Source organism: Neoarius graeffei, chromosome 26, assembly GCF_027579695.1.
Source record: "Neoarius graeffei isolate fNeoGra1 chromosome 26, fNeoGra1.pri, whole genome shotgun sequence".
Classification (NCBI taxonomy): Eukaryota; Metazoa; Chordata; class Actinopteri; order Siluriformes; family Ariidae; genus Neoarius; species Neoarius graeffei.
Genome location: NC_083594.1, coordinates 55,600,207 through 55,622,012, shown reverse-complemented (window position 1 = coordinate 55,622,012; position 21,806 = coordinate 55,600,207). Strand labels below are relative to the sequence as shown.

General features: G+C 43.1%; 1 protein-coding gene across 2 annotated transcripts; it reads left to right on the top strand.

Annotated features, from left to right (window-relative positions):
* Nucleotides 1-3,254: 3,254 nt before the first annotated feature.
* Nucleotides 3,255-19,781, top strand: fblim1 (filamin binding LIM protein 1). Of its 2 annotated transcripts, none has more exons than XM_060910336.1 (9): nt 3,255-3,467; nt 5,907-6,013; nt 7,683-7,990; nt 9,753-9,874; nt 11,643-11,727; nt 12,058-12,227; nt 12,597-12,775; nt 17,741-17,861; nt 17,973-19,781. In XM_060910336.1, the coding sequence occupies exons 3-9, from the start codon at nt 7,687-7,689 to the stop codon at nt 18,084-18,086; spliced, it is 1,095 nt and encodes a 364-aa protein (XP_060766319.1). In that variant the 5' UTR covers nt 3,255-3,467; nt 5,907-6,013; nt 7,683-7,686; the 3' UTR covers nt 18,087-19,781. The 2 variants fall into 2 exon arrangements, with proteins under 2 accessions (XP_060766319.1, XP_060766321.1); XM_060910338.1 differs by having other exon boundaries at nt 5,848-6,013.
* Nucleotides 19,782-21,806: the final 2,025 nt, after the last annotated feature.

Sequence of the window (21,806 nt, the reverse complement as noted above, 5' to 3'; positions counted from 1 at the left end):
GCAACTCATTAGGTCAATTGGCAATAGGTCATTAACATGACTGGGTATAAAAAGAGCATCTTGGAGTGGCAGCGGCTCTCAGAAGTAAAGATGGGAAGAGGATCACCAATCCCCCTAATTCTGCGCCGACAAATAGTGGAGCAATATCAGAAAGGAGTTCGACAGTGTAAAATTGCAACGAGTTTGAACATATCATCATCTACAGTGCATAATATCATCAAAAGATTCAGAGAATCTGGAAGAATCTCTGTGCGTAAGGGTCAAGGCCGGAAAACCATACTGGGTGCCCGTGATCTTCGGGCCCTTAGACGGCACTGCATCACATACAGGCATGCTTCTGTATTGGAAATCACAAAATGGGCTCAGGAATATTTCCAGAGAACATTATCTGTGAACACAATTCACCGTGCCATCCACCGTTGCCAGCTAAAACTCTATAGTTCAAAGAAGAAGCCGTATCTAAACATGATCCAGAAGCGCAGACATCTTCTCTGGGCCAAGGCTCATTTAAAATGGACTGTGGCAAAGTGGAAAACTGTTCTGTGGTCAGACGAATCAAAATTTGAAGTTCTTTATGGAAATCAGGGACGCCGTGTCATTCGGACTAAAGAGGAGAAGGACGACCCGAGTTGTTATCAGCGCTCAGTTCAGAAGCCTGCATCTCTGATGGTATGGGGTTGCATTAGTGCGTGTGGCATGGGCAGCTTACACATCTGGAAAGACACCATCAATGCTGAAAGGTATATCCAGGTTCTAGAGCAACATATGCTCCCATCCAGACGACGTCTCTTTCGGGGAAGACCTTGCATTTTCCAACATGACAATGCCAAACCACATACTGCATCAATTACAGCATCATGGCTGCGTAGAAGAAGGGTCCGGGTACTGAACTGGCCAGCCTGCAGTCCAGATCTTTCACCCATAGAAAACATTTGGCGCATCATAAAACGAAAGATACGACAAAAAAGACCTAAGACAGTTGAGCAACTAGAATCTTACATTAGACAAGAATGGGTTAACATTCCTATCCCTAAACTTGAGCAACTTGTCTCCTCAGTCCCCAGACGTTTACAGACTGTTGTAAAGAGAAAAGGGGATGTCTCACAGTGGGAAACATGGCCTTGTCCCAACTTTTTTGAGATGTGTTGTTGTCATGAAATTAAAAATCACCTAATTTTTCTCTTTAAATGATACATTTTCTCAGTTTAAACATTTGATATGTCATCTATGTTCTCATCTCATCTCATCTCATTATCTCTAGCTGCTTTATCCTTCTACAGGGTCGCAGGCAAGCTGGAGCCTATCCCAGCTGACTACGGGTGAAAGGCGGGGTTCACCCTGGACAAGTCGCCAGGTCATCACAGGGCTGACACATAGACACAGACAACCATTCACACTCACATTCACACCTACGCTCAATTTAGAGTCACCAGTTAACCTAACCTGCATGTCTTTGGACTGTGGGGGAAACCGGAGCACCCGGAGGAAACCCACGCGGACACGGGGAGAACAGGCAAACTCCGCACAGAAAGGCCCTCGCCGGCCACGGGGCTCGAACCAGGACCTTCTTGCTGTGAGGCGACAGCGCTAACCACTACACCACTGTGCCGCCCTCATCTATGTTCTATTCTGAATAAAATATGGAATTTTGAAACTTCCACATCATTGCATTCTGTTTTTATTTACAATTTGTACTTTGTCCCAACTTTTTTGGAATCGGGGTTGTACAACTGGAATCATGTAATCAACATTATTTTTTCAAACTTTACTTTTACACACATTTTAAGAAATACACACTGTAAAGGTGAGCTGTTTCTGACGGTCAGGGCTGTGAAGGTGCACTTTACACACACACTCACATGAAGACAACAAGGTTTAATCATCACACTGATAGAACAATGGTGCATCATATAGAAAGGAAGTGAGAGAGAGAGAGAGAGAGAGAGAGAGAGAGAACACAGAGGCACCTCAGTGTGTCAGCAAACTGATTTGTGAGAGTTTGGAGTTTAGAGATCTGCAGTGTGTCATACAGAATCAGAGAACACATCAACAATTCTGTCTGAAACACTGAACCATGAGATAACACACTCATTCAGTGCACCACGTGAAAGTGGAGGCCAAACACTCCTGTAACCTGTGAGCGACAAGAGCCTCAGACCATCCACTGCATTTACAGTGAGGTTGTTCCATGTCGACTTGTAAAGGTGTGTGTGTGTGTGTGTGTGTGTGCTCACAAAAATCACACCAGGACTTTATGTTCAACCACAGACCAACACAAAAACACCAACATGAACATAAACTTTTATTTAATAATCTAATAGCAGCAAATGTTTACGGGGGGGGGAGAGATAGACAGACAGATATATATAGAGAGACAGACAGATAGAGAGAGAGGAGTGTGTGTGTGTGTGTGCTGAATGGTTAAACAATGACTCATGGATTTGCTGTATGAAGTCGTTTCTCACAAACTGGTCACAGATCAACACACACACACACACCATCATTTTAACTTTTGTTTAATAAAGCTTCAAAAAAATTGCTGACACTTTCTCTTTCAGAAAAGAAACACACACACCACACACACACACTTTTCTCTTTTGAAGGTTTCTTGGCAGCTGCGATGCTCATAAAGGGGGGATGGTGATGTCATCACGGGCATGCTCCCTCTCGCCTGCGTGACATCACCGACTGCATTCCATTTTACACACACACTTATTCCCCTTCCCCCTCTTTTAACTTCAGTCCTCAACTCCCCCAGTTTCTTCTCTCTCTGTGTGTGTGTGTGTGTGTGTGTGTGTACCAGTCTCTCTGTTTTTGGACTTTTTCTGGCGAGTTTATCTTCTCCGTCTGGGAGCAGTTTGGGTCTGGAGCACAGAACCCCAAAACACACACACACACACACTGCTTCAAAGATGTGTGTTTGGGTTTCATTACGATTTTGGTCCTTGAATTTCACCAGTTCTTTGTCAGGGCTCTCACAAGAAACATGATCATTAACACACAGAGGGAGTGTGTGTGTGAGAGAGAGAGAGAGAGAGAGAGAGGGAGTGTGTGTGTGTGTGTGTGTGAGAGAGAGATGGAGTGTGTGTGAGGGAGAGAGAGGGCAGGTACAGTCATATCCTGCTGCATTCTGAAAGATAAAGAGGGAGGAAAAAGGGTGGGGGAGGCTGTGTGTGTGTGTGCACGCGCAATAGTTCTGGGGTAGTTCGTGTTCTTGTGTGTGTGTGTGTGTGTGTGGGCGTGTCCTGCATTTTACAAGCCTCGATCAGTGATTAACTGTTCACCTTTTACGGCTGTCATTCAGCAGGAGAGAGAGAGAGAAGGAGAGAGAGAACGGAGGGAGGGAGGAAAGGGAGTGGCCTCTGTGTGTCGATTGCTGTCTTTCTCTCTCTTAGTGACGACATGGGAGCGACAACAGCAGAGTAAAGCACCGAGACACGACAAAGAAAGAGAGACGTGTGCTTCAGGTATGTGCTGTGTAAACTGATCTGAGTGCAGTGAGGAGGGGAAGCGGGATGAGTGAGACGCCCTGTGTGTGTTTTCTCCAGTCTGAAGTTCACGCAGGAGTGAGAGAGAATTAGCGGCACAGTTAGCACGAGATAAAGTTTACCACTTAGAGAACTCTTCTGAGTTTATCAGCTTATCACTTCCTATGTGGGCGGAGCTAGAAATGGTGCAAATCACTCATTGGTCTGCGGCAGAAATCGTTCCCGACGGCACTCGGAACAGTCGGCTCTGATCTGGTACAACTTAAAGTGCATATCCTGGACCAGTTTCGGGGTTTTATTTATATGAAAGTATGTCCCTTTACACACTCATCCAGAAGGCTACAGCAGAAAAAATAAAACAACAAAACGCGTCTGGAAAAATCCCAACGGAGTCTGGAGCCAGAATCGTGACGTCACCTGCGGAAGCGCGAGCTTTGCAGGGTTTCAGTGCACAGCCTGTGTAGACCAAGCGCGCGCCCGTTTCTCTCTCACTATCCGGGCTTTTGGGAAACGATGAGTACTAATCCCATCATGATTGGTGTTGCTACACCCTCCTACGATACATCTGTTAACTATTTTAATAATTACGCAAATTTGCAGAAAACCACCAGGTCGTTTTCTCATGAACAAACCAGCGCTGACGTAGGATTTAGAGGGAGGAGTCCCGCACGTGACGTCACGAAAATCAATGTTTCCCGGGAAATCCATCTCATCTCATTATCTCTAGCCGCTTTATCCTTCTACAGGGTCGCAGGCGAGCTGGATCCTATCCCAGCTGACTACGGGCGAAAGGCGGGGTTCACCCTGGACAAGTCGCCAGGTCATCACAGGGCTGACACATAGACACAGACAACCATTCACACTCACATTCACACCTACGCTCAATTTAGAGTCACCAGTTAACCTAACCTGCATGTCTTTGGACTGTGGGGGAAACCGGAGCACCCGGAGGAAACCCACGCGGACACGGGGAGAACATGCAAACTCCACACAGAAAGGCCCTTGCCAGCCCCGGGGCTCGAACCCAGGACCTTCTTGCTGTGAGGCGACAGCACTAACCACTACACCACCGTGCCGCCCCGGGAAATCCAAATGTCAAGTTTTTTCAGAGGCGGAGCAATTCGCCTCAAATGGCTTGATTTCAACTGAATTTTTCTGGTATTGCGCAAGGTAAAAAAAAATTGCACAAAATGAAAAATGCGACAAATATTTGACCAAAGTTTAATATAAAATAGAATTACATTGATCTTGCTCCTGAATTTACCCAAGATGTGCATTTTAAAGTGATGGTAATCTGTTTGGGGGCGTGGCCTCGTGAGCTAGAACTGTGTTTCTGTTTGAGATTGACAACTTATGATTGGCTGTCTGGGTGGGCGGGGCATACTCTTTGTCCCCTGTCAGTCACAATGACCCGAGTGAATCATGAGCTTTTGTGAGCTCCAGTATGCAGAAGAGGGTAGATAGCACTTCAGTCTGAATGTGTTCCACCGCTGAAGAGCAGCAGTCGATACAACTGTGTCTTCATGTGTCTCACAGGAAGCACATGATGGTGAAGATCTAGCGAATGTAACTCAACCTCCTGTGTAACATTAGCTAAAAGAGTTGTAAAGCATGAGCTGGCCTGTTTCTGAGTGGACAGTGGGGTCACCGCGTTCAGCTACACTTTAAAACTAGCGAGCAACAGTGAGGCAACAAACATCACTCGGTGTTAGAGGAACCCTGAAGTGCCTGAACCCGACAGGCACCACAGGGATGGGAACCGACAGCAACCAGAACGTTTTCTTAAGCAGCGACAAAAAAAAAATGTTATGTATGTAAGTAAATAATTAAGTGCAGCATCCAATCAGCTCTCTGACAGCAGTAAAGAAATATTTGTAATACAACAACTGGACACTCTACAACACACATTTACTGAATGATGTGATTCTGTTCAAACGTGTGTGTGAGCGAGAGAGAGCGCAGAGAAGTTTCCATAGACACCAAGACATTAAATTGTTTATTCGAGTGTGAAAAGTCTGCCATGTTGTTGCTGTTGTTTCTATCATGTCTGATACACAAACACATTTACTCAGTGAGAGACATGCGGTTTTCTGGAGAAGAAGATAAATGAAATACGTTCTTCCTCTGAGTTTAATCATGTTTTCTGCGTCTCTGAGCCCGATCTCTCTCTCTCTCACACACACACACAGTATCATCCAGCTGGAATAGGTGATGAACTGATTGGGCTGTTTGGAGGCAGGAGGTGACGCCCTGAACATCTCATCATTAATAATTCTATTTCTTTCACATGGACTTTAAACACACAGCTTTAACATGCGTGATACATTGATCTCATGAAAATGTTATTGTGTGTGTAAAGGTGAGGGAGCAGGTGAAACACAAACTGACTCTCTCACCTGATGTGTCCCTGTGTCTCAGTGTGAACCCTCCCTGTTCACTCACACCCAGTCAGACGACACTGGAAACATTTCAGTCCTGATAACAACATTGTGTTTGTTCCTCGCCACAGGAAGTCGTCTCTCCAGGTAAGCTGAGTGTCAACATGTTTGTTCTACGTCATGAATGTTTGCTTTTAAAAATGTCTCTAAATCTGCATCCTGATTTAAAACTGTGACTCACATCCACTAAAATAAGATGAAATAATATATATTTTTTTAAAAACAGGAGGAGGAAGTGATGTACATTCACGTTGAAATATTTCACTGCTCTGTATAAGTCTGAGTGAAATGAAAACTTTTCATGTTGTTTATTTTGCACAAATGTGTCGTCTTCGACATGGTATCCATTCCATTTCAATGCGAGTATTTTGGCTGAACTAATCTCCAGATTCCTCAAAAAGCCAAGAAGCCTTGACACATACACTCAAGCACAGACTTAAGCACACAGTGAAATTTAACCCATCTGAAGCAGTGAACACATGCACATAAATAAGCAAGCAGCACACACACGCACACACCCAGAGCAGTGGGCAGCTATGCTACAGCACCCGGGGAGCAATTGGGGGTTCAGTGCCTTGCTCAAGGGCACTTCAGCCCAACCTCAGGCCACAGCTGCCCCATGTTAACCAAACCGCATGTCTTTGGACTGTGGGGAGGAAACCCATGCAGACATGGAGAGAACACGCAAGCTCCCTGTCGGCCACTGGGCTCAAACTCAGGACCTTCTTGCTGTGAGGCGACAGTGCTAACCACTACACCACCGTGCTGCCCACATTCAGTTCAATTCTAATTCATGTGGCACTTTAAGGTTTACATTTGACTCAGTCTCCTAAAATAATCAATCTAAATTCCAAAGATAAACTAAATCTAGTCTCCATGCCATCATGAAACAGCTTGATTTCAGGATTTGATCAGATTTAATTTTGTATCTCCACAAATTTTATTCTGAAACAGGAAGTTAGTGTGGGATTTATTTATGTAAAAGATGAATCTAAATAAACTCAACTGCAGCTCTGTTCACTCCATCAATGAAGAACTGACATGGAGTGGTGTGTGTGTGTGTGTGTGGTTTTTTTTTTTTAATAAATCTTAGAATTTACCCCTTTCATCTCCAGCATCTTTAATGAGCTTTTAATTGGATGTCATATTAAAATTTAATCTCTATCTCAGAATTAATCTCTACTTTTGTTGCTTTTCAATTTTTCCAGAACATGAAAATTTGTGTAAAAAAAAAAGTATCCTTGAAACATTTACCTTTTGGTGTTTTACACCAAAATATGAATAAAAAGTATACAAATGAAGATTTAACAAGCAGTATTGGCCTTGTCTTTATGACGTTGAAAAGATAAGAGAGAGGTATGAAAGCAGCAGGTCCCCTGTTGGTCCCCTGGAGGCGAATGTGAGTGACGGAGCAGCGAGATTCCCTAATATAGCTTCACTGTGCTCCTCTTTGCCGGCACTAATCAGCACACTGCACCACTGAGCTCATGAGAAAAACATTCAGCTCTTAGATCAATGTCTAATCCGCTCTCGCTGATGGACGAGTCTTTATTTCCCACAGCCCACTCAAACATTCAGCCTTTCTTCTGTGGGTCTCATCCAAACAGCCACCATCATGTTAACATGAGCTACATTTCCAAAGCTTTTATGTCTCCTTTCTTCACACACATTCTGTAATATTTTCTAAAATGTCATTTCTCAAACTTTTTTTTGAAAGTGATTGTGGACAACATCATGTGTGTGTTCCTCCTTCCAGCCCCATGACATCCGCCGCCCCGCCCAAGAGGATGGTGTCCTCGGTCTTCATCACTCTGGCGTCTCCATACAGAGCCACGGTCACGCCCACGCCACAGATCACACAGCACTCGGCAGTCCCCGTCAGTCCCACCGCCGCACACAGGAAGCCGTCCACCTCCTCCGGCTCGGCACTGGAGTCTGGACACACCGTGTCTCCTGCTGAGGCCCGACCCAGTCCTCTGGAGATCCGGAAAACACATGACAGCAAACCCAACCCTGCTCATGCTCTATTCAGAGCAGGAAAGAGAGAGGAGACACACACTGATGGTACATCCCTAAAAAAAACCCACAAGATATTTTCACATGTATTAGTCACCATTTAAGACAGAGAAATGAAGAGTTAGAGATGGATGGATGGTAAGACAGCGAGGAGCCTGAGGAGATAGTGGTGAAGCAAAACTGTGAGACAGAGATGGACAGACCAACAGATGACAAAATGACACAAAAACAGACTCTCAGACAAATAAATGTATAACTTGACAGACTCGGGGCTCGAAATTCGCGGTGGTCCGGTCGCCCGAGGCGACTTAATTTGTCATTTGGCAGGTAATTCCTAGTTAATTCCTAGACTAGGGCTGTGCGATATATCGAATATACTCGATATATCTCCGAAAATTCTGTGTGAGATACATAAAATTATTATATCGTAACTATCGAGTATTTTATGGTCATCTGCTGACTTGCGTTTGTTTCGTGTTTTGTTGCGTTTGTTTAAAACCTTTTCCGGTGGTTTTCTCCCTGTCCCTCAGACAGTAACGTGAGAGGCTGCCTAAGGGTAAAAAAACAATAACATCACGCACTCGCCAACCAATCCCGGGAGACATCTCGGTGCTGAAAGGAACTTGCGGGAAGATTTTCTAGTTTCGGTTTACAGCGCTGACTCAGTTCATGCAATCACTGGTGTTGCATAGGCTACCATGTAAGCTCTGTCAATTTCAACGACAAATTAAAAATGGAAGCGGACGAATTGGTTTCCAAAAGAACTAGTAAGGGGTCAGTCATCTGGCATTTTTTTGGATATCGCGAGGAGGACGTGGAACAGCAAATGCCAGTTTGTAAAGTGTGCAAAAAAAAAAAACCCTGTCATCACGAAAGGCAGCAGCACTACAAATATGTTCCATCACCTGAAAACTCACCCGGTACAGTATGAAGAGTCTCTTAAACTCCAAACTACTTGCCCACGAGCTAAAAACCCCCACGAGCTAAACAAATGGAGAGCTATAACGGATGCGATCACTCACTTCATTGCCGAAGACATGATCCCAATTAGTATAGTGGAAAAACCAGGCTTCCAAAAATTACTAAACACACTCGATCCCAAATATGAGTTGCCTGGTTGCAGACATTTTACAGAGAAGGCAATACTGGAATTATACACATCTGAGAGGCGGAGCCAGAAAACATTCAGTTCAAAAGTGTGCAAAGAGAAATTGTTTTAATTTTTTTTTTCAAGTTGATTCCTAGTCAATATGAAGCTCCTAATGCTTTCTCTCTCACAAATGGTTAAATACAGAAAGCATGTTGGACATATTTTGGGTGCTGTAGTCATGATAGTAAGTATATTTGTTTTCAGTACTCATACACCAAGTTGCCAAGTTTTCCAATATATTATTATTTGTTGATATTATATTATGGTGCTCTGTGTTGTTCTCATTTACGTATTTAACAACAGGATCAAAATACTCGGGTCTTGAAATAAATGCACATTAGTCATGAACAATGGTAACTACTCTCTTTTGTGTTATTTTTGACAGAAGTAAAATTCATACATGAACAAATTTTGGCGAGTTACTTTGGAAGGTAACTAGTCCGGCTGGCTGGTGAAAAAATATATGAATTTCGAGCCCTGAGACTGATAGATGGACAGACCAACAAACGAAAGTCAAACTGACAACTGGACAGTGTGTGAAATGTGAAATTTTCAGTATTGCGAATTAAAACATGATGGTTTTATTTATAATCAAGAATACTGCAGTCCATCTTGGTGTGTGTGTGTGTGTGTGTGTGTGTGTGTGTGTGTTTGTTCCAGAGTTTTTCCCTCCTCCTCCTCCTCCCCCTGCGTCTCTGGACTTGGGGGTCTCTGAAACCCTGCCCCCTCCACCGCCCACCTGCCCTCTGACTGACCCCAAACCACCAGCCCCCACACGCGAGGTGATGCGCGCGTGCACACACTCACGCATGCACACACATTTATCTGATGTCACACACACTTGCTCGTGTGCAGTGATTTAGCGGAACACGTTTCTCCTGATGAGACACACAGGCTCCTTTCACACCTGGTATGACCTGGGTGTTCTGGGTGATATGATGGTAAAATCTGTCTTCTGATTGGCTGAGAGCAGGACTGTGTTCAATCTTTGTTGAATTTCTGAAATGTTTAGGAAAACACATACCTCTACAGTTACTAATCAGCTGATCATATCCGATCCTTCGCCATTTGTATCCCCAGTCTACAGCGTACAGTGTGTTCTGATTGGCTGAGTTACTAATCCGTCATTCATCAGTTGCCTCCCAGTACATAATTTTGAAAAATGTGAAAAAGTGGGCAAGGAGCTGGGGGGGCAAGGTGGGAAAGGAGGGAGGAGTTGCTCAGTGAGTCTCGCTCTGCATATATTTGAAAATTAGCACAGTTTCACAGACTCCCACTGCAGGGCAGGGCTGGTGGAGGTGGGCCACCCACCTCTGGTTAGAGGACATCAAAATTTTTTTCCCCCCTAAAAATTTCATGACCATGGAGGAGTATCAAACAATTGACTCTACATCAACATCAGCCTTGCAAGGTTTGGTATGATTTTAACCAGTAGATGGCGTTTTTATCCATTTTCAACCCACATAATGCAGATTTTTATATTAAAAGAACTTAATTTTGTCAACATTAACACCAGCACTGATGTTTCATCACAGTTCAGACATATGATTTAGTTTACAGCTCAGAAAACACATTCAGGTGTGCAGTACGACTTTAATATCCTGAATGTCATGTTGAAGGAAAAGTGCCGAATCTTCACTTGACCAGGAGCTTTCACACCAAACAGACTCGAGACTCATTGAGAGGAACCACCCCCTGGGGATCATCTCCAGAACTAGACACCTTTCAGTGGCTTTTTTTCTGTTTTCATTCACACCGTCAGTAGAAACGCTGAAGTGACATAACCTGGCAGATGGTTGCTATAGCAACGTCACTTGTGTGTTTGTATGATTTCATACGATTGTGCGTCTTGTCTGTCAATGTTCTTGTGCTTCTGTGAAAACAACAAACTACAACATTAGGATTTAAACTTGTCATGTTTCTATAGAAACAGCTTGTCCCACTGCGCTGGAGAATGGGGGAGACCAGGAAGTGTTAGTGCTCATAGGAAATTATTTTATAATTTTAAAAAGTCAATTTGTGGAGGGAAATGTTTTGTGATTGTTCAGTAAACATATTTTAAACATGTTAGTGTGGATTATTATTATTTTATAGGCTAAAGTCCCTCAAAATGGTGTTCTAAGGACCACATTCGTTCTCAGTTCCTGCAGTGCGGTCACACAAAGAAAGGGGAACTTCCTCCAACGGTACTGAGAACTATATGAAAAAGTTCCTCCTGTCAGTTGCACACAAACCTGCTCAAGCTTTCGCTCTGCTTCTGCACCACACTGGTGAAAAGAATACATTTGGATTCTCCTGGTTTGTATTATTTCGCCATTACTTTATTGAAACTGGAATTAGGGGTGTGACGATACATCAGTGTGTCAGTGCCGATATCTGATCCATCGATCTTCTGTCCAGCAGTTTCTCAGGACGGCTCTCCCATTTACCCGAGACCTTAGACATCACACTGACACGTTTCTGCTCCGTCTTTACTCTCAATGCAGATCTTCCTCACAGTGGTTCTGACTTTTTCCAGACACTCAGACTGGTGTACTGTTTCCTGTGCAGGTGTGTGTGGAGAGAGCGCCACCTGCTGATCAGAGTCAGAACGAGCCCTCGGCAGGAGCTCCGACTGAAGAGGGGATTACACCAGGTATCTCTCTCTCTCTCACACGAGAACACAGCTGCTGTTTATAGAGAGGTAAACAGACAGACAGATTCTAAACTTCCCCATCATGTGAAGAATACAGAACCTCTATTGGACAGTTTTTGACCTTGTGAGGGCATTTTGAGAAATTAAAAAGAAAAAAAACCCTGCACCTTTTCTCAACAAACAAAACCTCAGTATACTTTTGTGAAACAACATTTAAGGCTCATCATTTAATTTCGGATGGAGACTTTGATTTTATTTATTTTTTTATCTATAAGAAGTCAATAGAAATATCTCACAAAGACAGTAATATAAGAACGTATATGTGTGTAGATGTGTGTGGGTTCTGTCGTAAGCCCGTGGCCCTGAGTGAGCCAGCGATCGAGGCACTGAACAGGACGTACCACAGCAGCTGCTTCCAGTGCCGACAGTGTCACGCTGCTCTCGCAGGGAAAACCTACTTCAACAAGGCAGGGATCCCTCTGTGTGAGGACTGCTACCAGGTCAGAACACACACACACACACACACACACACACACACACACACACACACAATCCATACCTTGTTATCCTGAACATCACTAAAATCCATCATCAGACCTTCACTTTTGTTGACCTTTGACCCCTGGTGACCTGCACCGAGGTCTGTGTTACTCCTTCACTGGGTGCTTGGAGTGATTGTATTGATCTGCTCAAATAGATCTTTCTTCTTCGCTTCAGTGAAATGAATGTGAGCTTAACCAGCCAAGAGAGAGGGTGGAGTCAAGGTGGTTTTTTTTAAACTACGGCAACAAGCTTTGGAAAATCCTCATCTGAAACAAACGTCTCCTCGAGTTGTGTAACTTCCTGTTGTGGTCATTGTCGTCCCTCAGGCCAGTCTGGAGCCGTGCTGGGCGTGCGGTGAGGTCATCAAAGATCACGTGATCCGAGCACTGGAACGAGCCTATCACCCACCCTGCTTCGTGTGTACGACCTGCAAGCAGCCAATCGGAGAGCAGCGTTTTGCACAGGGAGAGGTGGGGGAGGTGTACTGCCTGCAGGACTACTACAGGTACATCACAGCAGCTCCACAACAACCCTGTGTGCTACACAAGTCAACACACGCATCTGTTACGCTGTCTGAAATTTGCTCCTTACTTTGTTTTGACACTGGAGACTCCTTCTATTAGTGCAAAATCAATGACAGAAATCGTCACCATGTCAGTGATTGTGTTATACTTTCTTGCTACATGAGTTTTTGTCAATGTTGTCACTTTTTGTGTGTGTGTGTGTGTGTGTGTGTGTGTGTGTGTGTGTGTGTGTGCAAGGCCGGATTAACTATATGGGCCTGCGGCACAGTGCCCAGGGGCACCAACCACTCACAGCCAGTGGGGGGGCACCACATGACAGAAACTTTAAAAATATTTTTCGTGGATGTTTGTACACTTAAAATGGTTATACACTTGACATTGTTAAATAGTCATATATAATTCATTATGAACACTAATTTCATAAGAACAACAACAATAATCATAATTCTGAGCAAGAGTGGCCTATGTGACCATTAACCCCCCTTTCCTCAACCTGTCAGTTGAGCCAGTCCACCTACTGTGAAATGTATCAATTTTTTAAAAACCGCGGTAGAAATGAAAAATGGACAGACATCAATTGAGTGGTTGTGCGAAGAGAAAATTTTAAAAAAGAGAGAGACTCCAGGCGTGTAGCTGCAATTAAAAATGTTCCAGTGTTAGATCGTTTTTTTTTATAAAAACATTGGCAACTGCTGTCACTACCAGCGCTGAAGCTGAAGTTAGTGAAATCAGCGATGCTATTGAGGGAGATGGCCCTGCTAGCACTAGCCGGGGAGATGCTACAACCACAGCCAGTGTTAGCCGAGGGGTCGGCGATGACGAGGATCCCCTTGAGGAAGATGGGAGCGAGGGAGACCCCGGGGAGGAGGATATGTGCGAAGCCGCTTTAAGCCAGGTAGAGATCAGCTCACACCATGGTGACGAGAAGGAAGACGAGGGTGTTATGGATTCAAATGTGTCAATTCAAAATGTTATGGACAACATTCTGAATTGACACATTTGAATATGCTGTATTGTATATAGATGGATGCTGTTTAAATTGCTGATGCTGTTTGAATTGATACACATTTTGAATTGAGACATTTGAATATGGATAGAATAGAGTATGGATGCTTTGAAGGTTTTTATTGAGACATACAAATATATGCTGCTCATTTTTGAATAAGACATTTCAATATGCCTACATGCATATCGTTGGTTGTTTTCAGTGAATTTGATGGGCTGATGTAGCCTACTTAATACATTTTCAATGAGGAAGAATGTTTGTGTACTATTGTTTATGTATATGCTACTATTTTTGACAGCAAAGGGCAAGGTTTGTGAGTGTGTGCAGGAGGTTACTGAACGCGTGCGCGCAGGGTGTGTGTGTGTGGGGGGGCAGAGGTGGAAAGAGTACTAAAATATTATACTCAAGTACAAGTACCGTTCCTCTGATGAAATTTTATTTAAGTACAAGTAAAGTTACCAGACAAAAAATCTACTCAAGTAAAAGTAAAAAGTAGATAATTTAAAATGTACTTTGAGTAAAAGTAAAACGTTACTTTTAACAATGGGTGTTTTCTGCCTCCATTGTGTTGTGCAAAAATGAAAAAGAAGAGGAAACAAGGATATATGTACATCTCAACCCAGATGTTTTATTTAAAGGAAGTGTATCAAATTGAATGCTTAGGATAATGCTGCATTAAAACTGAGACAAACAAAAAAGGTCAATACACACAGTCATGTCGTTTACATCGCCCTGACCACACACAAAGCATTGTACACGAAATATGAAAGTGAAATGTTGCACCGAAATCTCGTAGCTTGCCTGTGTGCACTGTGTGTTATTGAACAATTCAATTCAAACATTATTTGTTTTGCTTAGTATTCCTTTCTGGCCTGTTGGATGTAGAATGGTAGGAGGACTGATCACGTAAGGTTGGCGAGCTAACTTGCTTGCATGATTAGCCAACCGAATAACAGACTAGTTACCGTTATGTTACAGTACCAACAGGTTGCTACTTCAACATTAGCAATGCCATCCACTATTTTTGGAATATAACCAGCCTATTGTCGGTTTTACTATGGAAAGGAAACATTATGATCAGGGGCGCAGATATGTTTTTTAAACTGGGGGGGACAAAGCTGCCAGCAAACCAACCCTGATATGCCTGTCAAACTTGTTGTGGGTAACCATAGCAACCAAGCTCGAGCTCGCAACCTGTGCAGTCTGCGCAGCTCAACCAACTGAATATCAGTCTTTGTTTTGTTTTATGTGAGTTGTTGCAACTATGTATGTACTGCTGTGCACCTCAATAAACTGAATGGTAATTAGTCTTTTGATTTTTCCGTGAGGTTTGCCTTATGCAAAGAAAGACAGCATAGACGTTTTTTCCTCCCTATAAGTGGGGGGGAACGAACGAGGTGAATTTAAATCTGGGTGGGACAAATCCCACCCGTCCCACCCTCTATCTGCGCCCGTGATTATGATGCCAATGACAATACTTACCTCAACATGCTTGCGCAGATTAGACGTCGAATTTTTGTATGCCGCAATGGTTGTCTTCTTGGGCACACATAATCTGTATTGCATAATGAAACTGTCACCCCTTTTCTCTACGAAGCTGAAGCGATCACGTATGTAGGGCCAGGGGTGCACTTCATTACTGGAAAAAATTGCATTTTCTTCAGGGTCGTCCACCACAGGTTCCTCGATCTCCTCCATGTCCGCAGGGGCGCTTTATCAACACCCGTGGCCCAGGGGCTAAGCCCCTCATAGGCTACCTGTCAACCCTACCCTTACCGTTGGCCAGGAAAACACTCTTATTTTATTTGCAATACGTGTCAAGCATTTACAGTGTAAGCGCATAATTAGCCTAGAAGCCTACGATAGGTTATGTTTGGCTCAGCGTAGCTGCGCAAGGCCCACGCTCACATCGCTCAACACATCCGACCACGGAGGGAGAGAAGAACACGCGCATTATCATTACAGAGCCGGTTCTGATTATTACCACGGACAGGACAGTGATACTGCGCAACTTTCACGCAGGGGCATGGCCAGAGATAACCACACAAGCGCGCGTGCGCTATAATGTAGACCTATGTATTGTAAACATAAAAAACACACACCTACAGACAAGTCCTTTTAAAAAATAAAATACATAAAAATAGCTCGGCGGCATGAAAACAAACATTCACTGCAAGTCAAGGTACTTGGCTCGGCGGCCATATGAAACGTAAACACCATGGACAGCGGCCAAACTCCTAACTCTACAGACTGAAATACACGAAACCGAGTCCTACTAGGGTCTATTTTACCGATCTATGTTCACGCATCATGCAAGTCTTTCTTCTCCTTGAATAAGACCGTGCATTCAACTGCCTTTTTGACATGACTGCATCGAAATACCACTTGCAACAATATTTCACACACTCCATCAAGAAAAAAGTTAAACATGATGAACACGGGCATACTGTTTTGAGCATACGATTTTTTAAAAAGAAACTAGCTACATCAAAGTCCTTCAATAAACCCATGCTTTAGCGCAAATGAGCTTAACCTAGTTCAAAGCATGACGCTAGCAGTAGCTGCATAAGGCAAAATCATGTGGGCCTTTCGTCAACAACAAGCCACGGCGGGCAAACATTAATAATCAAGCGTCCTTACCTTAAAACAGTTGTCTTGACCACAGAACTTCTCAAGTATTTCACTTAAATCCACACGGGTTAACAACACACCCAACACAGCTAGCGAGAAATGTGGATATGCGCTAGCTTTGTATTGCTATTCCCCTCAGTATGCTTACTCTGTCTGCTGCCCGAACTGTGAACATTATAGCCTACTATCTTTTCATCAATTTCTTCAGTAGATGCCGTTTTAGACATTTTATTATGCCCATCGAAATATGCTATTATACTAACAGGATTATAACTCAAATCACACGACACGTATTCAAATCACAACTGATTTATTTTACTGTTGGACAGATCATAGCATATCTAGCCTAGCTGCACAGAGCCTAGCTGCTGGTAGGCTGATCACTGATAAGTAGCTGATATTCTGAACAGATTGGTGATCCATACCTTAAAAAGTCTGTGACTTTAGGCAACGATTCTATCATTACCTGCATCTCTCTCTTTTTCCCTTTTATGCGCCCCGCTAACATGTGAACGCTTCATCTTTCAAAGCCTCTAAATTTGTGTCTCTGTAGTCTGCAGTCTTTGGCGCGCTTTCGTGCGTGACGTTACATTTTGTTCCATTTTATTCTGGTCCAGTTGTGGGTGTTCGTTTCGCGAACCACATCCACCATGTCTCTTACAGCAGGCTACTGTGCGCTCATTTATTTCTAACCTTATTTCTATCCGTACATTAATGTAGGCCCACGATTCCGACAGTTTATTATTTTATTAATATTACAAGGCCCCTGATTGGCTGTGGCCCAGGGGCGTGAGCCGCCCCCCCCCTTAAAGCGCCGGTGCATGTCCGCCATCGTCTGTGTGAGACTCGCGCGCGCGACAACTGTCCTTCCCGTGATTCATTTCCAGAACGCATTTCCCCTTCTCCGGTTTAGCCTTTTATTATTTATTTATTTATTTATTTATTTTTTCTCAGTAACGGTTGTGATGTAAAATGTACCGAAGTACACTACTTAAAAGAAAACATACTTAAGTAAAAGTACACTCTTTAAAAATTACTTGAAAAAGTATAAGTACACAAAAAAGCTACTCAAGTACAGTAACGTGAGTAATGTAATTCGTTACTTTCCACCTGTGGTGTGGGGGGCACTTGAGGTATAGTGCCCAGGCGCACCCCATTGGCTTAATACGGCACTGGTGTGTGTTCATTAATCGTCTCCAGGAAACCACACGTGTCTCGCTGAATAAACCTGTTTGTCTATCAGACACGACGGAAACATCATGGCAGACATTTCGTTCTCGATTAAACAACTGAATTTTTTGTTTTATAGGAAATACGCACCTCAGTGCAGTGTGTGTGGAGAGCTGATAATCCCAAGAGAGGACGGGACGGACAGCTACACAGTTGAGTGTCTCGGACGCTCTTTTCATGAGGACTGCTACCGCTGTGAGGTGTGTGTGTGTGTGTCCATTACTGTGTAAGAAAACCTGACGAGAAATGAACAAGCCAAACAAGTTCACACATCCTGCTGCAGGTCATATCTTTTCTTTCTTTTCCTCCAGCTGTGTGCGGTGCTTCTCTCCCCGGAGCCGAATGAACACGGCTGCCACCCGCTGGATGGACAGATCCTGTGCAAACCCTGCCATCTGTCTCTGATCCAGACGAGCCAGCACTGATCGTGCAGCTTCATGCTAAAGCACACCCAGCCCACGCCGCAAGAATAATATTAACTCATTTTTGCCTTGACATCATTCTGTGTTCATGCTCTCAGTCCAAAACACTCCAACGATGATAAATTGCCAAAAAAAAAAAAAAACACTCACGAGAAACACCAAATCTCTCATACTTCATCAGAAACACTCTCACTGCCTGAAGGACACGGGTCATCAGAAGTTCATCAGAAAAATCGTTTTCACTCTAAACTGTAGAAACCTGTTCAAAAGAAACCTCATTAACACGGCTTCATGTGCTAAAACAATTTAGAAACATTTTGAGATGGAACAAAATGAGATTTAACTGGTTATCTAGCTCTGCGAATTTATTCAAACTCAAATTACACTTGATTAGCCTTTTCCTCTTTTTTTTCGAAAAACTGAATGTTTTTTTTTTAAACATGTTTTTGTGGCTGGGGGTATCGCTACTTCATTGATTTGATTTGATCCGAAATAAAACTTTCACGCACAGTGCCAAGCTTCATAACTAGCTTGCTGGCTAATCCCCTTTATTTCCAAACCATAAAAACATTTGTGTTTCACTCTTATATTGATTGATTTAAAAGGGATTGTTTCACTTGGATCTGAAATATTGGCTCAAGTTTAATCTCAAGGTTTTGTGATTTCTCTATAACTTGAGTTGTTTTACTGGAAAGTTCATGTTGCTTAAAATGGTGGTGAAGAAACAGCCACTTTCTCCCACACTTTATTAATCATAAGTACTGTCTCATAATCCTGTCTGGTGTTTTTTTTATATTGTGTCCTTGACTTCACATCTGGTTGGTTTGTATTCTGCCTGTTCTCGTTGCTAATTGGTTTATTAGCTCGCAGGCTACAGGATCAATAGGTGTGATGTTTCTATGCTAGCGTTAAAATGAATGATTGTGGAATGCTTTGCTTCTTTCACACACTGGTGTTTGGGACGTGGCCGAATACTCTGCAATCCTTTGAGGAAATGCACAAGAGCTACAGTGCTACATGATGGACAAAAACTTTCTGTTCTGGTTTAAAGCAACAGTTTGGCCCAAGATGAAATGTACCAAAGGCCCAGTGCCAAACGCAGTCCATCAGCCCAGACATGTTCATTGTCTCAAATGTACCATTTTCATTTTGCACTGAAACAAGAAGTCTAATATTAAGCAAGGCAAGCTAGTAGTGTTAGCGTTAGCAGTTTAGTCTTCACGAATCTTCACACAAGCAAACTGTACAGAATAAACATGTCAGATGATTAATATTCCCAAGTGAAGCATAATGTTTGGCGAAAACATTCCTTTCGTTCAGAATAAAGACTGTATCTGGAAATCCTGCAGTTATGGGAAAACAAAGCTGGGGAAAATTTTTTATCTTTTTTAAAGAATGATTGCTTCAATATTCGCTGATTGTTATATTTAGACTTGTTCCAGTCTCTTCATTTCCTTTTGTTCTATCGACGATGTAACAGCATGCATATCAAATATATCCAGTGTAATCAGATATTTTTGCACTCTTTGCCTAATGCGGTGCACCAAAGATATTTATTCCACATTAAACATGATTCCATGCCTGTTGTGTGTTTGTGTGTGTGTGTGTGTGTGTGTGTTTTTTTAAACACAGATATAGAATCATATGAAAAATGTTTTTTGTTCTAAATGATGGAAGAAAATAAACTATGTGCCACAATTTGGCTGTTTTGTGCTTGAGTTCACGGTATGTGTTGTGGAGTTCCTCAGGGGTCTGTCCTGGGCCTGGTTTATTTTCATATGATATAATTATTTCATATGATATTTTATGTGTCTATATAATAAAAAGAACATTCCATGTTGGTGCAAAGACATGAAGTTTATCTTCTCATGTTGAAAAATATAGCACTCATTCACTTTGCTCACTTGTGAATATGTTCACTACTCGAAGATAAACTTCATATCTTTGCCCCACTGTGTAATATCCTCTCTATCACTGGTTTATTTTCATACAATATAATTATTTCATATGATATTTTATGTATTACGTCACGGAGCACTTTCCAAACAAAAACATAATGAAGGCTGCTTCAAGGTTTTACCATGGGAACAGGTTCTCCAGAACGCTCACACACTCGCAGATCATTTCTTTATCTTATCAGCAGCCGACTGCTGCTGTGGAAAAAGTGGGAAAAAAATATTGACTTTGTGGAGTTTATTCCTGTTTACTCCTCTTAAAAGTTGATTTTTTTTAATGTAGAAGGCTGACGTAGCGACCAAAAGTGGTCCAAATCCAATCTTAGAAGAAAAAGAAGCCTTTATTTGTCACATGCATACTGAAGCACAGTGAAATTCCACCTCAGCATTTAACCCATCTGAAGCAGTGAACACACCCAGAGCAGTGGGCAGTTATGCTCCAGCACCTAGGGAGCAGATGGGGGTTGCGATGTCTTGCTCAGGGGCACTTCAGCTGTGATACACAGGGAGGGGAAAGTGCTGTTCATTCACTCATCTCCCCTCACATTCTCCTGCTGGTCTTGGGAATCAAACTGGTGACCCTTTGGGCTCAAGGCTGCTTCTCTTACCTTCAGGCAATTGCTGTCCCCATCTTCTCCAAATGTGAAGCAGTACACTGAATCTGACATTTTCATCTGTGGCACTGAAATCTGATATGCACAGTGATGTGACCTCTGTCTGAACAAGCAGATCAGAATTTGTGCAGATTTTACATCAATCCAAACGAACATTCATCATAATTTCCTGTGACTGGGAAAGAAAGATGGAGGATAACAGTGAAGGAGAATTTCAGTGATGACATGGTGAGGTCATGGATGTCATAAACATTTAGGATGATGTTGCTGGATGAGCAAAATTTGTGTTTGAAGAGATCTATCTAAAAAATAAAATAAATGGCTGAACATGGCCAGAAGAGAACCTGCAGCTCCAGGGCCAAAGGAAAGTGAAATGTTTCAAAGCAAAACCAAGGATGTGAACCAGAGATCTGGCCGTAGCAGAATAATGTGCCATTTTTTGAACGCACAGTGTGACCCGTTGTTCATTTGCGTGTGTGGGTCAGTTTCGACGTGTGACCTGTTCGGACTAAAGGCAGATCTGGGACCACATTGAAAAGGCAGTGTGAACAGCCTCACAAAAATTGGATTTGGGTGACTTTTGCCTCGTGTGTGAGTGTAACCTAAGCCTTATTTGTTCTTCTTTTTCTTTTGGCTGCTCCCACTGGGGTCTCCACAGCGGATCTGTTCCATGTGTTGGTTTTACACTGGATGCCCTTCCTGATGTAACCCTCCCCAATCTCTCCGGGCTTAGGATCAGCACAAAGTTGACACTGTCTTGTGCAACCCCAAGGTAAAATACCCTGGGCATTTTACCTAACCTGCATGTCTTTGGACTGCGGGGGAAACCGGAGCACCCAAAGGAAACCCACATGGACACGTGGAGAGCATGCAAACTCCACACAGAAAGGCCCCTGTCGGCCCCTGGGCCCGAACCCAGAACCTTCTTGCTGTGAGGAGACAATGAGAACCACTACACCACCGTGCTGCCAGTCATCCTCATTCATGAAAATCCTAAATAAATAAATAAATGTGATGATTAAATAGAAATGTATCTGCTAATTTAATGTTTTGTTTTTAAGCATACTGTCATGATAGTTTCGATGTTCCTCTGATCGTTATGACTCCAGTTAGAGTTGTGTTTCTGTCAGTCTTTTCGGAGGAAACGTTTTCAT

What these genes read in the sequence shown, in the direction of transcription:
- fblim1 (XM_060910336.1), top strand. Translation starts at nt 7,687, where the DNA reads ATGACATCCGCCGCCCCGCCCAAGAGGATGGTGTCCTCGGTCTTCATC. An exon ending in CACCAGCCCCCACACGCGAG is followed by an intron (nt 9,875 to 11,642) that starts GTGATGCGCGCG and finishes TTTCCTGTGCAG; the next exon opens with GTGTGTGTGGAGAGAGCGCC. An exon ending in TGCCTGCAGGACTACTACAG is followed by an intron (nt 12,776 to 17,740) that starts GTACATCACAGC and finishes TTTGTTTTATAG; the next exon opens with GAAATACGCACCTCAGTGCA.